The 21200-nt window shown below is 39.2% G+C and overlaps 1 protein-coding gene across 2 annotated transcripts in view; it reads left to right on the top strand.

The window, feature by feature from the left end:
• LOC121377600 (sodium-dependent phosphate transporter 1-B-like) overlaps positions 1-21200 on the top strand; it is a 46044-nt gene that overhangs the window by 10569 nt on the left and 14275 nt on the right. Inside the window, exons 2-4 of one of the 2 annotated variants that reach the window (XM_041505661.1) lie at positions 7265-7486; positions 17847-17948; positions 18828-18968. In XM_041505661.1, the coding sequence (XP_041361595.1) occupies positions 7294-7486; positions 17847-17948; positions 18828-18968 (436 nt within the window). In that variant the 5' untranslated portion in view covers positions 7265-7293. Of the gene's footprint in view, positions 1-7264; positions 7487-16788; positions 16925-17846; positions 17949-18827; positions 18969-21200 lie in introns of those variants that run through there. The other variant, XM_041505662.1, reaches the window with a different exon arrangement.

Genomic DNA, 21200 nt, shown 5'->3' with positions numbered 1-21200 from the left:
GAAACACGTTTTAAGGTCAACCGTAGAAATTCTAAGGTAGGGTTTGTTAAGTGGAGACATTGTTAGGTTTAGCACTATGACGTCTCCCATGTGCACTTCTCAGCTATGGTGACCGGAACGTAACCCACTGGTAATTAAACGTTTGCTTGTTGCGCGGTCTGTCTGGGATCGATCCCCATCGGTGGGTCTATGGGTCATTTCTCGCTCCAGCCAATGCATCACGACTGGTATATCAAAGGCCGTGGTATGTGCTATTCTTTCTTTGGGATGGTGCATATAAAAGGTTCTCTGCTGTTAATGGAAAAATGTAGCGGACTATATGACAACATTTACCTGTATCTGCAGCTTTGGAGCAGGACGACTTTGACGTTAATAAACTGCTAAACACAAATAACTATAGAGTGTCCTTCCGAGTTGAGTGGTGTACTGAAAACCGTTCTGTTCGTGTGCCTGTATAAAGCCATTTTATTTTTTAATTAAGGAGTGTGAATCGCTGCGAATTATTAACCATTAAGAAAATGTTTTATTTAACGACGCTCTCAACACATTGTATTTACGGTTATATGTCGTCAGACATATGGTTAAGGACCGCACAGATTTTGAGAGAGGAAACCCGTTGTCGCCACTTCATGGGCTAGTCTTTTTGATTAGCAGCAAGGGATATTTTATATGCACCATCCCACAGACAGGATAGTACATACCACTGCCATTGTTACACCAGTTGTTGAATTATTAACTCGGTTAACAGGTTAGTGTGGTGGGGAACTGTTTCGCCACCATATAGCATGCATGTATTAAATGTTAATGATGTTCCAATGATTGACTTTAACGACAATTCAGTTTGGCTGTGTTGATATGATTAATGATCGATCATAAACAATCCGTATTCTATTGTGTGCGGAAATAAGTGTACAGTTTAGGTAATGGAATCGATGTACCTATATTGAGGTTGCTTTTTATTTCCATTACTTGAGAAAGAAAAAAAGGTTATCAAAGGTAAAATGAGAGATTTGTAAGGTCCATGCGGCGATGCCTGTCAACATGAGTGTTGGAGCATGCTGGTTTCAATTCTAATTCTTCTTATGTTCGTATCATTTTACCCGATCATGCAATCAAAAGTTGATTGATTGAATCAACTCCAAGCGATTCCTAACACCTGTATTTCTGTCTTTTTTCTTCTTTTTTTTTAAGAAAAGAAAAATATGATTTTATTTTTTTATCATTATTAGTTTGTTATTTTTGTTGTTGGTTTTTGAAGGGGACTTTTTCTCTCTCCCTATTTTTTTGTTGTTTTTTTTGTTGGGTGGGTGGGGAGACGTAGCCCAGTGGCAAAGCGCTCGCTTGATGCGCGGTCGGTTTAGGATCGATCCCCGTCGGTGGCCTCATTAGACTATTTCTCGTTCCAGCCAGTGCACCACGACTGGTGTAACAAAGACCGTGGTATGTAGTATCCTGTTTGTGGGATGGTGCATAAAAAAGATCCCTTGCTGCTAATCGAAAAGAGTAGCCCATGAAGTGGCGATAGCGGGTTTCCTCTCTATATATATCTGTATGGTGCTTAACCATATGTCTGACGCCATATAACCGTAAATAAAATGTGCTGAGTGCGTCGTTAAATAAAACATTTCCTTCCTTCCTTCCTCTATCTCTCTCTCTCTTTTCCCCGTGCTTAATATCTACTAATATGGACTTCCTTGAAAAAACGTTTTGGAGTGCTCACGCAGGCATCAGATCAACAAAGTACATATGTAATTACTATACCTCTAATCCATTCGGATGATCGTTCTTTTTTCTTGTTCCAAACAGTTCACCACAACTGGACAAAGGCCGTGGTATGTGCTTACCTATCTTTTGGGAAATTGCATATAAAAGATCCCTTGCTGCATTAGGAAAAATGTAGCGGGTTTCCTCTTGTGAGTCAGAATTGCCAAATGTTTAACATCCAATAGCCGATGATTAATTAATCAATGTGCTCCAGTGGTGTCGTAAAAAAACTTTTTTTTTTTTTTTTTTTTTTTTTTACTATACCTCTAATTGTTGATATTGTGTTGTACTTAACCCCTTTTCGAATACATGTATACTTTAAAGGCAAAACATCTCCAATTTCTGACGGTAATGTATACATGACCTAAATCGTTAGATCTGGGGCAAGGTGCAAAGTATCTGTGACACATATAATCTCCTCTTTATTCGAACAAACAGATATTGTCAACCACTGATGGTCTTGGGTGTGGAACAGAAACTAATACTGACCGTGTAAGGCGTGCGAAACCAACTAACTTTATCTCCATGTATCAGGACACTGAACTTCGTCTACTTCTCAAAACGGTTTTTGTTTAACGACACCACTAGAGCAAATTGATTTAGTAGTCATCAGCTATTGGATGTCAAACATTTGGTAACTCTTAACTCGTAGTGTTCAGAGGAAACCCTCTTCATTTATTTCATTAGCAGAAAGGGGTCTTTTATATGCACTTTCCCACAGCACATACCACGGATTTTGGTTTACGAGTCGTGGTGTACTGGTTGGGACAGAAAACAAAGTATTTTAAAGATCAGAGAATGGGTCCACGGAGGTGGTTGAATCCTATGACGCAAGCACTTTTCCACTGACGTTGATTTGTCATGTCAGCGAGGTACATTTTAGCTCTGGTTGGGCGCTTGTTAAAAATAGTTCATTATATGATTATGTTATATTGTACTGTAACATATTTGGACAGAAACGAGACCCCCCCAAAAAAAAAAAATAATAATAATAAATTTAAAAAAAAATAAAAAATAATAATAAGCCCCCCCCTAAAAAAAACCAACAACAACAAACAAACCCAAAAAACTAAATAAACCCCCCCCCCCCCAAAAAAAAAAAAAAAAACGAAACAAAAGAAAACGATAACAAAATAATATATACTCTTCAAAAAAAGTAGGGGAACTCCAATAAGAATTTACAATTGCCAAAATTGTAAAGTATATTAGCTGTGGGGAATGGCTATGTGATAATTGTGAATTAAGTGGGCAAACATTACAACCGGTAGTTCAATATCACAGTAGGTTTTATGACCACCAAAGATCTTGAAGAACGATTGGGGTCAGAAGTGAAATTTGAAAGTGGACGGGTTTTTTTATCAGTAAATCGCAAATTCAAACAATAAAAATGACTAAAAACAAAACAATAGCAACTGTATGATCAACAGAATGAAAAAGATTGACAGAAATAATGTTCCACAGTGATTAATTGACCTTCCTAAAAATTGTGAAAATAGATAATGACACCCCACGCACGTGTACGGGACAACTGCGTGATGCATGTGCAAACTATGAAATGTGTTTCGGTGTGTTGATAAACAGACCTGAACGTTCTTTAATAGGATGTATGTGGTCAAAACGTATGTTCGGTCTAATAGTTGATATTAACATTAATATTTCAGGTTCCCCTACTTTTTTTTTTTTTTTTTTTGAAGAGTATCTATTACAAAATTTAAAATTCCACCGATATCATTCGATCCTACGAGCCATCGTACCTGAAACGAAAGCTAATGTGTGACGTCATAAATCCCACCACTGAGACAACAGAGAAGTAACTTTCACATGGAATCGCGTGTCGGCGTGTCAGTCGTCTGCTCCGAGAAGTCACGTGCACAAACAAGCTTGTCCTGTTGTGACAAGACGTAATCCAATATGGTTACTGCTTGACCATGGATATAAACTTCCGATTGTTTTCCTCAAAATGCGTTCAACAGGTCATCAGTCTAAACTAGGCCTACTGCGCACTGAATATGACAAGACACCCAAAATCTTAAACAAAAAACACAATTGTGTATTGTCGGTGACATTAGTGTCATCTGGAATATTTGAAAGAAACGGTTTTCGCATGCACTGTTATAAACGGTCTTTAAGTAGTTTAAATCTAATTTATGTCAAGTTAAAGTAAACATATCTATATCTCTCTCTCTCTCTCTCTCTATCTCTCTCTCTCTCTCTTTCTCTCTCTCTCTCTCTCTCTCTCTCTCTCTCTCTCTCTCTCTCTCTCTCTCTCTCTCTCTCTCTCTCTCTGAACCCAAATAGTTGTAGAATGTTTTGGGGTTTTTTTTAGTTGTTGTTTTGGGGGTTTTTTAGTTGTTGTTTTGGGGTTTTTTTAGTTGTTGTTTTGGGGGTTTTTTAGTTGTTGTTTTGGGGGTTTTTTAGTTGTTGTTTTGGGGTTTTTTTAGTTGTTGTTTTGGGGGTTTTTTAGTTGTTGTTTTGGGGGTTTTTTAGTTGTTGTTTTGGGTTTTTTTTTAATGAAAAGCAATAGCAGCATGCGAAATTATGAGAAAGAATTCTTCTGTCCATTTTCGAGCCATGATATGGTTAATGTTTATTTTTCTTTCTTTCTCTTTATTTGTCTGTCTGCTTCATTGTTTCTTACTTAATTGTCCTGAACAAATAGATCATAGATAAGTGTTTAGGCGTAATAGATTCTTGGTTAGCAATAACAAACGGGAAAATGAAATGGTAATAATATTGCATCCGATTGTAATGTCAAATATCATTCACTGGACAGATTGTATTATTCCCCGTTCCATCCTGTGTTGTTCTACTAATAGGTAGTACTAAACCAAATAACTTACGGCTTGGTCAAAGTTCGAGGTGCACTCAACTTTAGATAAATGTGAGTGTGTTGGATGTGGGGGAAAAAAAGTCATCTGGGCAAAAAATGTATGCAATTTTATTTCATCTAGTGCCACTGGGTCAAGTAGCCTTTTGCCTAAAACATGTTGTGCGGATCTAGACCCGTTATTTCAGAAATGAGCAGCTTGACCCCCAATTTGTTTCCGATTCAGTTTACTGGGGGGGGGGGGGGGGGGGGGGCGGTGTAGTATTTGTATTCGTGGCGTTTATATCGATTGATACGCTGCAGATATAGGAGTTTTAGTCAAATATGGGATTTGATTTGGTAGTATACACCCATTACAGTTAAGCCATCGGAATACATTAATAAACCATTGGCTATTGGATGTCAAACGTTTGATAGTTCTGACACGTAGTCTTCAGAGGGAGCTCACTACATCCCTCCCCAACCCCTCATCCCACAATTGGTATCAACATTTGGATTTCTTTTGTATGTACACTATTAAAGACCGTCATATTTGTCGTTGTGTCGTTAGGGAGGTGCATATAAAGTACCTCTAAAATATCTCTAGCCCGCCGAGGCCCTTGGACACAGTAATTATATACAGTAATGTCTCGTTCGTGACGCCAGACCCACAAGGGCCAGGCAACCTCGTTAAGGTGAACAAGGAACGTTGTTCAATAGTAAATGTTCCATACGGACTGAGGTGAGGGTTTCCGCAGAATCATGCAATGACTTTTTGTCCTTTGTTTATTGTGTCTTATCCTAGTCTTCTTCTTTTTCTTCTTCTTCTTCTCGGTCGTCATCATCATCCTCCTCTTCATGTTCATCTTCATCGTCTTCGTCATCATCTTTATCATCGTCTCCCCATCCTTCCCGTTCCAACTAATTATCGGGTGTTGTCTGATATGCCAAAGACTGTTATAATGTGATGTCTCTTCTGGGAAAGAGAAGGAAGGAAATGTTTTATTTAACGACGCACTCAACACATTTTATTTACGGTTATATGGCTTCAGATATCTGGTTAAGGACCACAGATATTGAGAGAGTAATCCCGCTGTCACCACTTCATGGGCGACTATTCTCGATTAGCAGCAAGGGGTCTTTTATATGCACCATCCTACAGACAGGATAGTACATACCACGGTCATGATATACCAGTTGTGGAGCACTGGTTGGACGAGAAATAGCCCAATGGGTCCACCGACGGGGATCGATCCTAGACCGACCTCATCAAGCGAACGCTTTACCACACACTGCCAAGTGTTGTAATCATCACACAGCGAGCAAGCTGCTGGGAAGAGTAAACTGGTTTGTTCAACATTCCTTTCTTCTCTGTTCACATTTACGATGGAAGGATCTGTTTTCAGCTTCACAGGCTGGTATACGATTTTTGTGAAAATGGCAGGCGCGGATCCAAGAATCTCAAGGGGGAACCTTAGTGGTATAGGGGCATGTAAAAATACTCTGAAGTCAAGGGGAGAGTCTGCATGCAACTACTTTGAGTTGTATATTGCTGTGAATGGAAGTTTAAAATACGTGGAAAAACGTGTTTCGTCATCAGCAATTGTCCAGACCCCCTCCCCCACTCTTGACACACGCACGAATCGGAATCTGAGCCGGGTCGGTATATGGCAGGGGTGTGGGACCGGTACGGGTGTTTCACCTACCCCCAAATCCTCCACTCATACGAAGTTTACTAATTTCTCCGTAATTGTGTCCAATGGGCATTATCGCCTGTCTCCGTCCAGTGCTACCCGTTGTTTATTTTCTGATAGGAAAGATTTATGCTTTCATTTCATTGGTTGTCGTTCGGGGTTTAATTTGCCGAAACCGTGCACTTGTGTATAGTAGACATTTAGACACGATCACTGTGTGTCTCTGTCGATTGGTAGAAAGCGTCCAGCATTGTCAAGTAAGTTATATGAGGTGACTCACAATTATTGCCATCTAATCTTTAGTATTTCGCCAGGTGAAGTTTAATTGAAGAAAGGTAGCGGTGTGTGGAGGTATACTATATGTAGCCGATTTGTTTGTTGATGTTGAGTCTGCGAATAGTATATATTTTATTTGACTTTGGAGGGCTGTGGTCTTTTTATAGTATTTTTATGTATTAGGACGTCGGTACGTAATAAAAAAAGAAAAAATTGTTTTATTTTCTTTATTTTTTATTATTATTTTTTTTAAACATTTTCTTTAATTCTTTTTCATTTTCTTCTTATTTATTTTGTTTAGTTAGTTAGTTATTTTCATGTATTTATTTAATTATTTATTTAATTTTATTTATTTATTTATTTTCATTCATTTATTTATTTTTACTAATTATTTTTCTTATTTATTTTTACTATTATTTATTTATTTATTTGTTTTGTGTGTGGTCCTCTTGTGTTCTGCACTGAGTGACTCAGATAGGAATGTTAAATGTCTTTATCAATACGGCGGCGGGACGTAGGTAGCCCAGTGGTAAAGCGCTCGCCTGATGTGTGGATTCCGTTGGTAGAGGATCGATCCTCGTCAGTGGTCCGATAGGATATTTCTCATCCCAGCTAGTGCACCACGACTGGTATATCACAGGTCGTTTTCTGAACGCAACTTCTGGTATTCTCTGACCGCTGCACCTGCTAGCTCCTATTTCATTACGAATTTCTTTCCTTTCAGACTACCGTTTGACCCGAAGTGAATCCACAATGTCTCTCATTCCCGACGAATGGCTGTGGATCGTCATCGTCGGTTTTATCGTCGCGTTCGTCCTCGCTTTCGGCATCGGCGCCAACGACGTCGCCAACTCGTTCGGCACATCGGTGGGCGCGAAGGTGCTGACGTTGAGAAACGCCTGTATCCTGGCGACGATATTCGAGATAAGCGGAGCCGTCTTGATAGGTGAGTGAGCGTACGGTTTAAGTTAATATTCGGTCCTTTCCGTTAGAACATCGGATGGATTCGTAAGTATTCGGCAAGGGTTAAACTGTGGTTCCTTTTAAAGTTGATATTTGGCGAATATATATATATATATATATATATATATATATATATATATATATATATATATATATATATATATATATATATATATATCATTACCAATTTGCCAAAAAGTTTAAAATTCGAGTGTTGTTTTTATGTGTAGGCCTATAGCTATCATAAAAATAATTCTCTTTGATTAAATTTGGCTTCAGCTTTTCTGATTTAAATCGCCAAATTGTTGTTACGTTTTGACGTCCGGCTTAAACCCTAATTCGGGTTATAGTGTCATAGGTGTTGGGGAAGGGGAGACGAAATGTCAAATTTCAACCCATTAATTGGTTTTAGTTAATTTCATGTTCTAAGAAGGGGTGTCCCTAGGGTGGTGCCTACAACTTTGAACGTAATTATATTTGTATGTTGTATTGGTTAAACGATGTTATAAGAATGGGTGGGTGGTGCGGTAAACGAGACCCCAGCTAATCTAATTATGTTTGTATTTTACATTGGCAAACGATGCTGTATGGTAGGAAGACGAATCTGCATCTATAAAACGTGCACTTTGGAATAAATAATCCATGCTATCAGAGAGGGTTGAGCGATTGTCGCTTTAAGACTCGTCTGACTGTAAAGTCATCTGTTACATCCACTGATTATAAAATTAGTTTCTAAATCGAGTTAGGGCGTTTTTCTGTTTCACGATGGTAGGCGTTTGGAATAATGCATCTCAGACGACTTTCATAGTTTGGTATAGAAAACTGGTAATGCGTAAGCGACTCTTTTAATTACTGAACATAATCGCTTTTAAAGGGGAAGTCTCTCAGTTTTATGATGACAAAAAATATATATTCATTTCTTTTTCTTTTGAAATGTAAAGAACATACCTTGAATTACATGACATGAAAAAATCATTTTAATTTATTACTGTTTTATACAATTATATGATTGCTAAATTTAATATGACAAGTTAACATGAGACGTCACACGTTAACACGTGATGTCACAATTTGAATTTGAATTGCATCTCGATATTGACGGAAAACTGGTTTTTACGCATATCTGCAATTAAAGATTACATGAATGAATAATTGAATGAACAAGCATTAAAAATGGATTTTGACACTTTGACGTTCATCAAAATATACTGTTGGGACAAAATGATACATAACATAAATAGTAACAGTCGAGGTTTTTTGCCAGGAGGTATGGAGGGTAAAATTATGTATCATAAAATCTTGGAAAGTAGTAGATAATGAGTTGGCTGTTGGTTTTTTGTGGTGGGTTTTTGTTTGTTTTGTTTTGGGGTTTTTTTTTTAGATACAATCTAGTTATAGTAAGAGAACTTCCGTTTAGTTTGTCAAAGTACCTAGTAGGGACACTTATGATCTGTTTTGATTTTGTCACATACCTTTAAATTATTTTCTGGCATAAAGTCTGACTGCTGTTCAGCTTTAGTTTGAACAGGTGTAAAAGCCTCTGTACTGAAAGCAGGACAGGAGTAATGAAAGAAATAGTCAGTCAGTGCATTGGCAATGTCACGACAATTGGCGGACTGTATTATTGGATTCCTTTCCCTTGATTTTACGTATTCTGTTCCAGACAGATTTCACAGATGTTTGAGAATTCAACTTGGAGACATAATTTCCCCAAGATGATTTCTTTCTCTGGTTGTTTTACGCAGTATAGACCAATTTCAGAATATTTCCAACCCATAACCAGCTTGTAGGAGCACTTAAGGTCTTTTTAAAAAAATTAAAATTGCGTACCCTGACAGCAAATAGTGACTGCTGCACATAAAAAACAGTCTGTAGTGTCAAGAACGTAATCGCACATTACTGGCATTCAACTTCGCCTTACTGACATTCGACTTCACATTACTGACGTTCAACTTCACATTACTGATGTTCAACTTCACATTACTGACATTCAACTTCACATTACTATGTTCAACTTCACATTACTGATGTTCAACTTCACATTACTGATGTTCAACTCCACATTACTGACGTCCAACTCCACATTACTGACATTCAACTTCGCATTACTGACATTCAACTTCACATTACTGACGTTCAACCGCATAATTATTACATCATTTTATTTGATAATTTGATACATCAGTTACATTGTACTGCGCCAGAAGTGAATTAATGTTGGTCTTCAATACTAAGTGCTCCTCACTTCTTTCTGTCAGTATACAACCGCATCGCGTTACACCAAATCTCGTTTGATGGCCAATAAACACTGTACAGTAGCACAGTTTAATAAAACGGGTACAGTGTACGATGTGGATGAACGCACCCAGGTAATAGTACACTGGCTTCTGAGAATTGAGAATCTGCGTGACACATTTATCGGTTACGCAGAAATAAATCCAGGTAACCCATTTCCTTTTTGTGTAACCCATTATATCCAAGTAAATGGTGTTCCAAATTTTGCGAGAAAAAAAAAAATAGGTTACGCAAAATTAGATCGTTCTCGCAATTTGCAGAATTCCTGAATACACGTATAGACACTGGTGTCATGTAGCATTTAACGTTTCGATAAATTTGTGTTAGTAACCTTTTTATTTGCTTCCCCATACCAGGGTTTATATGCCAGAGGGTACAAAGGGTACACATACGTACCTTAATATCTTGGAAATTTATAGATTCATTTTAATAAGTTCAGTGGCGGATCCAGAAAATCCATTTAGGGGGAGGACTAAGGACATGAAGCGAAATGCCAAGGGACTTTGGGGGAGGTTTGGAGGGAGATAAAAATTAATATATTATAAAATTATAACTCCCAAACTTGGGAGGGCGGGCCTCTGGAGTTGTAGAAATACTATACAGTAAGAGAAGTGGTGTTTAAAGTGTGTCAAAGTACATAAAATGGAGTCCAGTTTCAAAAACCAATTGAAACCCATAACCCTAACTTGTAGGGGTACTTATGGATTTGTTTTTATTACATACCCTCAAATTATTATCTGGTAGAAAGCCACGTTATGACGTGTTGGATGGTTGTCTTTGGAGATGGGTTTTTTGTGGGGTGGGTAATTTCTTTGATTATTTTTAATGATTTATTTATTTTTTAAATCCGCGTTTGTCACATTTTAATTAGTAATTAGCAAGGTGCTGTTCCACTATTTGTGTTACGCAATACTTCAATACATTGTGTATATGTGTGTGTATGTATGTGTGTATGTATGTATGTATGTATATACCTCCGTCAAAAAAGGAACAAACAAAAACAAAACAACCAAGAAAAACAACAACAAACAAAACAAAACAACGAAAACACACACACGCACACACACACACACACACACACACACACACAACAGATCTGTATATTGTATGAAAGGCTAACATATGACAACAGCATTAATGGTGATAACATACGTTTGTTATTTGTTTAAACAATAGATGTGTTTGTATTTGACGTTAGTAAAATGATGTTATAATATGATGCGGTGAGAATGTGTCTTTAAATGTTGGTTCAAGTCAGCTCTTTCAAATCTTTATACCGCACGCGTACATTACAGATTATTTAACTAAGGTCACTCAGCGGTTTCATTGTTACGCACACAAACAATGAAAATCTACTTAACTGTGTATGCATGTGCATCTAACGGATGAATTATAATAGGACGTGCACGTCAGTTACTGAGTTAGTCGAGTGCGTGATTTATTATTCATTACCGATTTGAACCATATATAAATTATAATATGGCAGGATACAACCAGTGCTGAGAATTGTAAATTATTCCTATGATGTCGCAAATAAAACAGATAACGACAGATCACATTCAGTGTATATCCAGTTTGTGTTTACTGTACTTGGGTAGACACCTCTCCAAAATGTGTGTGTTTTTATATATATATATATATATACAAATAATTTTATATTGCTAATAATTTATCCTTGCTGTCTGTTTACAAAAATTCTTTGTAGATACAGCCTATCTGCACATTTCCTCTCGAAGGAAACACTTTAACAGGCAGATACATGTATTATAAGTTGTAAAATGGTATATTGTTGTGTGTCGTTTGGGTGCTATCCCACAGACAGGAAAGCACATACCACGGTCTTTGACCAGTTGTGGTGCACAGGTCGGAACGAAAAAACAACAGTTCTATGTACCCCTCGCGATTCTTCTCACTGATAAAATCTGTTCCTTTGAAGATAAAGGTAGTAGGAGATACGGACCATTCCATCCAAGTCAGTTAATAAGACTATGTACGATCACACGTGAAGAGCGAATAAGTAATTATTATGTTAACCTATATGTTAAAATATATATGGCAATTGTATAATGCCTTCGCGGTCACCCCGTGACACTCTGGGATTTTGGGCGGTTATTTGATTCATATAGCATACTTTAAACAGTTTGTTTTGTTTAACGACACTACTAGAGCACGTTGATTTATTAATCATCGGCTGTTGAATGTCAAACATTTGGTAATTTTGACATATAATCTTAGAGAGGAAACCCGTTACATTTTTTCCACTAGTAGCAAGGTACTTTTTATATGCACCATCCCAGACAGAACAGCATATCCCACGGCATTTAGAATGCCAGTCGTGGTTGGAACGAGAAACAACCCAGTGGGCCCCGATTGACCGCGCATCAGGCGAGCGCTATGTAGCCTTCTGATATTAAAATTTAGGATCAAAGTTAGGCATTTTACTGGATTGCTGTGCTCTTCCCCGTGTCTCTATTCGTCTTGCTCATATATGTGTAACACCCTCTCCTTACAGAGCCGTACTCAGTGTTTGTGGGGGACGGGGAGGCAAGGGCGCAGCTTGGTCATGACCTAGTGGGGATTCGAATATCAACTTAGCGGACCAATTTGTCTATATTTTCTCTGAACATCCACCTGGAAAACCTAATATTGCACTGTAAAAACACGTTTTAGCCTCAGGGTTTGGGGGGTGGGGGTGGGTGGGGGTGTCTTCGGAACCGTCCTCTCAGTGTACGCCCCTATGGCTATGGAAAGTCGTTCCCCACAATAATAATATGCATTTATATTTTTTTAAAGCTTTGTTTTTCTAGTGGAGTGGGGGGGGGGGGGGGGGGGGGGGGGGGGGGGGGGGGGGGGGGGTGGGGGGGGGGTGGTGGGGGACAACAACAAATAATTAAAACCTTTTTTTTAAATTTAAATACATAATTAAAATAACAAACAAAAACAAAAACAAAAACCATGTCCTGATTCATCTTTAAATTCACAGAAATTATTTTTAATCATCTAAGATAATGTTAATTTTCATTGAACATTCTATCTTTTGTGTTGTCGAAACGGTACGTTTGAATTCCACTACAAAACACTGGAGGGATAAGCTACGTAGACGTCGAGTCGACGTGACCTAAACTCGACGTGTTTTGATTTATCTCAGTTATTGTCGATGGCACAAAAACCTATTAACGTTCGATCGATTTATTGTCGGGCAAGTCACGTTGTCCTTCAATTGGCTCATAGCGACGCTAGCTCTCCCGAATGTTTTCAACTTAAACGGATCCAGGGGCGAATTCCTCTAAGTGGGCTGGAGGTCAGGAGGTACGCATTCCCCCCCCCCCCCCCACCCCCTTTTTTCTTTCTTTTTTTTCTCACACTTGCAACAATGAACATGTCGCACCCCCACATGACACGGCCCTCACTAGAACCTTCACTCGCCACAGTCTAGACACCCCCCACCCCCGCACACACGCCCGCCTCTTTTGACTCACGTGTGTGTGTGGTGGGGGGTAGCGATCGAACACCCTTCTGAAATTATTTATTGTATGCGACATAATGATCAAAACATTGATTTAGCGCATTGGTTCTCTTGTATTAAAATAATAATAACAATAATAATAATAATAATAATAAAAGCTATTAAACAATGTTGTGGAGTGGCATTCCATAAATAGTCTTCTTGGGGTTTTTTCGTATTAAAAAGAGATGAAAGTTGGCAAAGGCAAACTCCAACGCCTTAGCCTGATAACTCTTACTGTAAGAGCGCAAGACGGACATGTGGACAGTTATAACACTCTAGTCATAGCTGTTCACATGTCCGTCTTGCTCTCATGCGGTCAGTGCTCGGGCTACTGACGCCTATGAGCCTTATTCCCCTCATATGATACAGGTGGCCAAAATGTTGGGGTCTGGCTCCTAGTGGTACTGTGGTATGGTATATTGTGCGCCGATTACTGTGCCGTCAAGTATACCCTCCCTGCCTCCTTTGTTTCGTCCCCGACAGTGTTCCACATGAACGGTCGCACGTTTTGCTAGTTGCCGCTTTTGTCCTTGACTCTAGTTTTATGGCTACTAAAGTTTTAACGTGACACCTTGACGGTATATATTCGTCACGGTAAATGTTCGTTTAATGGGGCTGTAACCGTGTTTAGATTGCTTCACCCACCCATTTGCTACGAGTTGTCTTTTTTTCTCTCTCTCTCTCTCTCTCTCTCTCTCTCTCTCTCTCTCTCTCTCTCTCTCTCTCTCTCTCTCTCTCTCTCTCTCTCTCTCTCTCTCTCTCTCTCTCTCTCTCTCTCTCTCTCTCTCTCTCTTAATTACAACTTAATAAATGCATGCGCTATAAAGTCATGCATAAAAAAGTTTGTTTTGTTTTACGACATAACTGGATCACATTGATTTATTAATCATCGGCTATTGAATGTCAAACATTTGGCAATTTTGATAGTCTTAGAGAGGAAACCCGCTACATTTTTTTTCTTTCAATAAGTAGCAAGGGTTCTTTTACGTGCAATATCCCACGTACAGGATAGCACATACCACGGCCTTTGATAAACCAGTCGTGGTGCACTGGCAGAACGAGAAATAGCCCAGTGGGCCCACCGACGGGTCATGCATAAAAAGGCATAGTTGCACGGACAATGCTAGTGAATAGCCCCATTATACCCTTTATCAGGATACAGGTGTTAGTTGACAGTTTATGCATGCAATTTGTCGCGAAAAGTTATTTATTCAGCCAACTAGATAACTGATCATTTATCATAATTGAATTAGTTTGTCTACGTAGCCATGAATCTGCAAAACAATAAAATAATTTAACTATTAAAGTAGAACGGTTTATGGTACTGGATGATGGATCTAGGTTTGTTGTAATTAGCGTTAGCTAGAGACATACGCGTATAGAGTGACGTTTGCCCGAATTAAACGAAAATTTGCGAACCTGAATCACTACGTGCGTGCGCGTGTGTGTGAGTGTGCGTGTGTCTATGTGTGTGTGTGCGTATGTTTGTCTGTGTGTGTGTGCGCGCGCGCGCGTGTGTGTGTGTTGGGATGGGATGAGGGCATAGGCGTACGGGCTCCCATTTTTTTGTAGGCGGGCAGGCTGGTTTTTGCCTGAATTAAACGAAAATGCCCAAATCTAGATAACAACGTCTTTAGATTTATATTAGCATTATTTAATACTACAAAAACAGCTAGATAGGATTACAAACTAATCGCTACATATTTTTTACATGAATTAAAACTAATACTGTGAGTAGAATGGTGGAGATACATGGTGAAACCGTTTCTGGCCAGCAGCTCATTTCGTCTGAATGTCTCCCGTCGTTTTTACCTGAATTCGACGATTTGTTTCCAGTGTGGAGAGGGCAGCTGCCAATCTCGTACTCTTGTACAGCCCTTACGATTTACAATACTACCGCAGCAAAACACTATGCAGAACCCGCTCTGCTCAAAGCGATTTTTCTTTTTGTTTGTAAAATATATTTTCCTGGAGAGTATGACCGAAATCCCATAGAAGTTTCTCCAACCCGCAAAATTTTTCTATGTGATTAAACGGAGACTTCCGTCGATATGTTTAATGAAAAAGTGCAATTCCAATACGAAATAACCCATCTAGCCAGTATATTGACAATATATTGTAGCATGTTTACTATAGGTTGGAAGACATCTATACCGCGAAATAAAGTACAGGTCATTAACCTTTGACTTTCGTGGGCGTTTGTTTATATTCAACTATCTATACAGTCCTCTTTGGTTCTTCCTCTTTTAGAAATAGGCTATGACGTCACCCCGTGTTTACGAACATTTTGTGTATGTGGGGAGAGACAGAGACAGACAGAGAGACAAAAAGACAGGGAGAGAGAGAGAGAGAGAGAGAGAGAGAGAGAGAGAGAGAGAGAGAGAGAGAGAGAGAGAGATCACATAACGTACACGCGTATGTGTGCACGCACATGCGCATTTATGGCAGAGCTTTATGAGGAGATGGCGCTCCCCCCTCAGGTTATAAATTATCGGAGTGCTGCCTACCTGTAATATATATATATATATATTATATATATATATATATATATATATATATAATTGAGAGTAATTCTCTCTACTGACGGTATGCGGTCAGCCGACTGCCTGCGTTATTGCAAGCTCGTTCCCTTACTAAATCAGTCTGCGATCTCAGACACAGAATCGCGTAAACAAAAATAGTTTTTCGTAGTACTACTACTAATGAATGGACTGATTTCTCGTGCCATTGGAAGAAGAAACGAATGCCTTATTTAACCATTGGGTTATTTGTCGTTCCAGCCAGTGCAGCACGACTGGTATATCATAGGTCGTGGTATGTGCTATCCTCTCTGGAATGGTGCATAAAAAGATCCCTTGCAGCTTTGCTACTAATGTAGCGGGTTTCCTCTCTAAGACTATATGTCGAAATTACCATAATTATGTTTGACATCCAATAGCCGATGATTAATATATCAATGTGCTCTAGTGGTGTCGTTAAAGGCAGAGTAAAACTTAGAGGTAGTATTGTTGTCGAAAGCGAAAAAAGAACTCAGAAACGTTTTGAAAGGTAGACTATAGATGCGTTTTTTTGTGTGTTTCGTATGCTTTTTTTTCCACAAGTGTTTTTAAAAACAAATTAAAGAACATTTAGTTAATAATACCCGGGGGGAACATGAAACAACGTTTGTCAGTCTAACCTACGTGTCTACGTTACAACTTGCGCCCAAGAATAGCGTGAGTTACAGCAACTTGCCCTGAACGTGCACGTTAAATTACTAGTATTTCCAATCCAGTGCCGTGCATGCCAGCGTGTATGATTCACCGTGTCTAATCCGGGCACAACTTGAACCGTGTCGAAGAGAAAATTGCGTTAACGACCAGACGATGCTGTATCGGCCTAGGCCTAATGTATCGCACCAAGCAAGGTCTTCACGGGGTCTTACCAGACCGCAATCCCATTGGCTTATTGTGGGTGGTGAATTGATTGTCATGTGTGTAGATGAAATACCAGGCCTGCTGTCAGCAGACGGAGAATTGTAGAATTTCATTACGCCTTTGTGGCGCGGGTTAGCAGACGTCAGCAAGTCGGGCTGTCTTGACTTCTCTTCGTCTGTTTGCTTGAGATCAAAGACGGGAGGTAACTTCCGGAAGGGGATTTCACTCACGTTTTTACTGCGATCGTAAAACAAATAATATATGTCATCTTTTTTTCTTTCTTTTTAATTATATCTCATAGCGATGGCAGATTTCGTTAGACGTCTCTTGCAACACAAATTACCCCAGTAAATGAATAATATATAAATGTAGTAAATAAAAAATAGCGTAACAATAAAACATCAAAACAAACTAAAATATTTGTATTAATATCACATTGACGTAGGATGGGGGGGGGGGGGGGGGGGGGGGGGGGGGGGGGGGGGGTGCCCCCCCCCCCCCACTTTTCAGATATTTTGCTATATAATAGTGTACAAGTGTAAATATACAAGTGTGCCCCGCCACTTTTTTGCACCTTCCTACGCCACTATCATCAACTAAAAGTAAATCATTCATCAGTATACCTCTGATAGCTTTATGCTTTCTTCCTTTCTAATTCATTCCATCCACTCGTCCCTCCATTCATCTATCCACCCATCAGTCCATCCACCCATCCATCCATCTATCCAATGCCTACCCTCAAGAATGTCCCCACACAACCATCCATATACATCTCAATAAACACCACACACGCACACGCACATGCACATGCACACACGCGCGTCAGATACTTGAATGGTAATTTAAATTTTACAGTAGCACAGATAATTATAATTGAATGCTAATTTAAATGCTTTGTTTTACAGTAGCACAGATAATTGAATAAAAATATACATATTTTGTTTTACAGTAGCACAGATAATTGAATAAAAATATAAATATTTTGTTTTACAGTAGCACAGATAATTGAATGATAATTGAAATATTTTGTTTTACAGTAACGCAGAAAATTGAATGATAATTTAAATATTTAGTTTTACAGTATCGCAGAAAATTAAATGATAATTTAAATATTTTGTTTGCAGGAGCGCGTGTGTCGGACACGATGCGGAAAGGTATTGTTGACGTCACGGCGTACAACGGATCGGAAGCCCTGCTGATGGTCGGCAGTCTGTCGGCACTCTCAGGTATGTGTCTCCTTATGTAGGTAGATCTTGGGTTTTAAGTCTACCAATAACCCACACTTTCATAGCCCTCGTATCCATACACACGCAACTTCATCCATCCATCCACGAAAGTCTGTCAGCTCTGTGGGGTATCTGTGACCTTCTTAACTAAGGCCATTGGGTTTTAAGTCTAGCAATAACCCACTCTTACATCGCTCTCGCATCCATACATGTACATACATGAATTCATTCATCCATTCATCCATCCATCCACGAAAGTCTGTCAGCTCTGTGGGGTATCTGTGACCTTATTAACTAAGGCCATTGGGTTTTAAGTCTAGCAATAACCCACTCTTACATCGCTCTCGCATCCATACATGTACATACATGAATTCATTCATCCATTCATCCATCCATCCACGAAAGTCTGTTGACACTGTCGGGTATGTGTGTGAACTTATTAATGCCTATAGTTTAAGGTTTAACCATAGCCCTCGCAAAATGAAACTAAAAGTAATGGACCCTTACACAGTTACAGAAATGTGTTCGTAATGTGCAATGGGGCACGGTAAATGGTTTGTTTGCCTCCAAATTTTCAGAAAGTTGCAAAAAAAAAAATCTTAAAAGTATAATGAAAGAGAAATTAATTAATTACTTAACTAAATTTATAAAAAAAATTATATATATATTCAGGACATTGGAAATGCTTCACTTAAAGGGGGTAGGGAGAGGGAAAGGCCTATAAAAAATATATGGCAGGCATGCAGGAATGAATGAAAATCTAGTGTTTATTTTATAATGGCCTTAGTCACCAAATTTCAATAATTAAGTTATTCTGAGTTATCGTTAACATTCCTTTCTTTTGCTGCTTGTCATCAAGTGTTGTTGTTTGTGTTCCAGGCTCGTGTGTGATGTTGATAGGTGCAACTATCGCAGGTCTTCCAATCTCAGCCACTCACAGTATCGTCGGGGCAACCATCGGCTTCAGTCTGGTCGCCCAGGGAACACGCGGCATTGGCTGGAAGAAACTCGGACTCATCAGTAAGTTCCATTCCGTACATCCTATAGTGTTGAAGTGATCAGCATTAGTGGCAGTTCAGGATATTTTGGCTATGACAAATTCAGTAATTTAGCCAAGTTACCAAGTGTCTATACATACACATGTCTTTCCAGGGCGGTACCCTGATCAAAATCCGGGGGACGGGGGGGGGGGGGGGGGGGGGGGGGGGGGGGGGGGGGGGGGGGGGTGGGGGGGGCTACTTTTTATAATCAAATCAAACACTAGCTATACAAATTAAACCCTGAGATGTGTATGCTATTTTCTGGAGTAAAACAAAAAAGTGAGATTCTCAGGGGGGCAACTGTCGTCCCCGTCTCTCTCTCTCTCTCTCTCTCTCTCTCTCTCTCTCTCTCTCTCTCTCAATCTCTCTCTCTCTCTCTCTCTCTCTCTCTCTCTCTTCCCTGGTCCCCCCCCCCCCCCCCCCCCCCACAGGGTATGGCCCTGATTTTAGAGATCAAGCTTAGTGGTAGTCTACTGGTCTCGGTAGTGTCGTGGTTAAGCCATCATACATAAGGCTGGTAGGTACACTGTTCACAGCCTGGTACTAGCTCCCACCCAGAGCGAGTTTTAACAATTCAGTGGGTAGGTGCAAGACAGCGCAGATAGCTGAGGTTTGGTAGCCCAGGACAGCGTGCTTGAACCTTAATTGGATATAAGCATGGAAATAAATTGAAATGAGTGGTAGTCTACACTATTTTAGCTGCCATAATATGGCTTGAGTTGCCCAGTGTATTGCAGTCAGCGTTAGTGGTATTTTGGTGACCATATTCTGGCTCAAGAGTAAACAAATGTCCATATTTATTGCATGGGTCAACCTTAGTTGTAGTCGGGCTTATTTTGGACACCCAGGCATCGAAATAAGCATTGTGTCTGATAACCCTTTTACGGGTTACCACAATGCAAACTACTCGGCATGCATCTAGTTGACACTGCTAAAACGCGGACATTCTAAAATTGTATCGATGCTCGCAAACATCGGTTTGAGAATTTTTTTTTATCTAGTGGGCCCTGCTTAAACGCAAATTGCCGAAATTGCTTGCAATTGCATAAGTGAGAACGAACATGGATGCAATTCTTTACGAGAAAATGAAACGTGGAAATCCGGAATGCATTGCCATGTTTACATTCGGAAACGAAACTACCGTTAACGTTGACATGTCTTAACCTCCTGGTAACCTGAACGACCATTCTGGACTTATTTCAATGCTTGGACACCACAATGAGAGTTACCCAATGTCAAAACAGGGAAACCTCTCAAGACAGGACCCTCTGTAAACCAGAATTCCCTCAAAACCAGACGTTTTACAGTCCCTTTTTAAAAACCAGGACATAACTTAACCTCTCTAAACCAGATCCCTCTTAATAACGGACATTTGTATATATTGCAGGGATCAAGGTTAGTCGTAGTCCAAGTTACTGTTTCAATATTAAAAATGTTATATTAATGCTTGTCGATACACCTGTATCCCCACCCTCTACCTCCACAACACTTTTACTTGCAGGGTTTCTGCCAGAGGGTAAAATGGGTATGGTGTCTTGTTTTGCAGGTTTTGGGGGGGTTTTAAGTTAAAGGGACATACCCTAGTTTCAACCCATGAAAATTAACACTAAGATTAGTTAATCTACAAACCTGTCATACATTTGGATAAAGTTACAATTGAGTGAAATATATGTCTGATACTTTGAAATGGTGAAATACCCTCTAGAAATAGACTAAAGCTCGACTCCATAACTGTTACTTCTCAGACGCACGTGTGTTTTTAAAAATATACAAAATGCATTTTGTGATATTAGAAACACCAGGATGACCAAAAACATTTCAAATGTAAGGAAATTGATAATCTAAACCATAAAATCTAAGTAAATTATGATTTAAGTTCTCAAAAACGGTTATAATAGTCAAAAATATGTGCTAGTGTTTAAAAACTAGGGTATGTCCCTTTAACATTTTGATACAATTAATTACTCCTATCATTAGTGTATGATTTTCTAAACCCTAACCCTAAACATAACCCATTTTCTTTCTGGAGACTGTGGTTGCATTCAGTTCCATAGCACCATACTCAACAATTTTTTTCTGGCAGAAACACTGACTTGTACCGCGCGGTTACGGTTAGGATATACTTGTATAATAATATAAAGTGAATTATCATACACTAGTTTGTAATGCCTCTTGTAAACTGATGACAAGTGTTCTGTATTCTGATTGGTTA

Source organism: Gigantopelta aegis, chromosome 7 (assembly GCF_016097555.1).
Source record: "Gigantopelta aegis isolate Gae_Host chromosome 7, Gae_host_genome, whole genome shotgun sequence".
Lineage (NCBI taxonomy): Eukaryota > Metazoa > Mollusca > Gastropoda > Neomphalida > Peltospiridae > Gigantopelta > Gigantopelta aegis.
The sequence above is the reverse complement of the archived record's forward strand: the minus strand, read 5'-3'. Positions and strand labels throughout refer to the sequence as shown.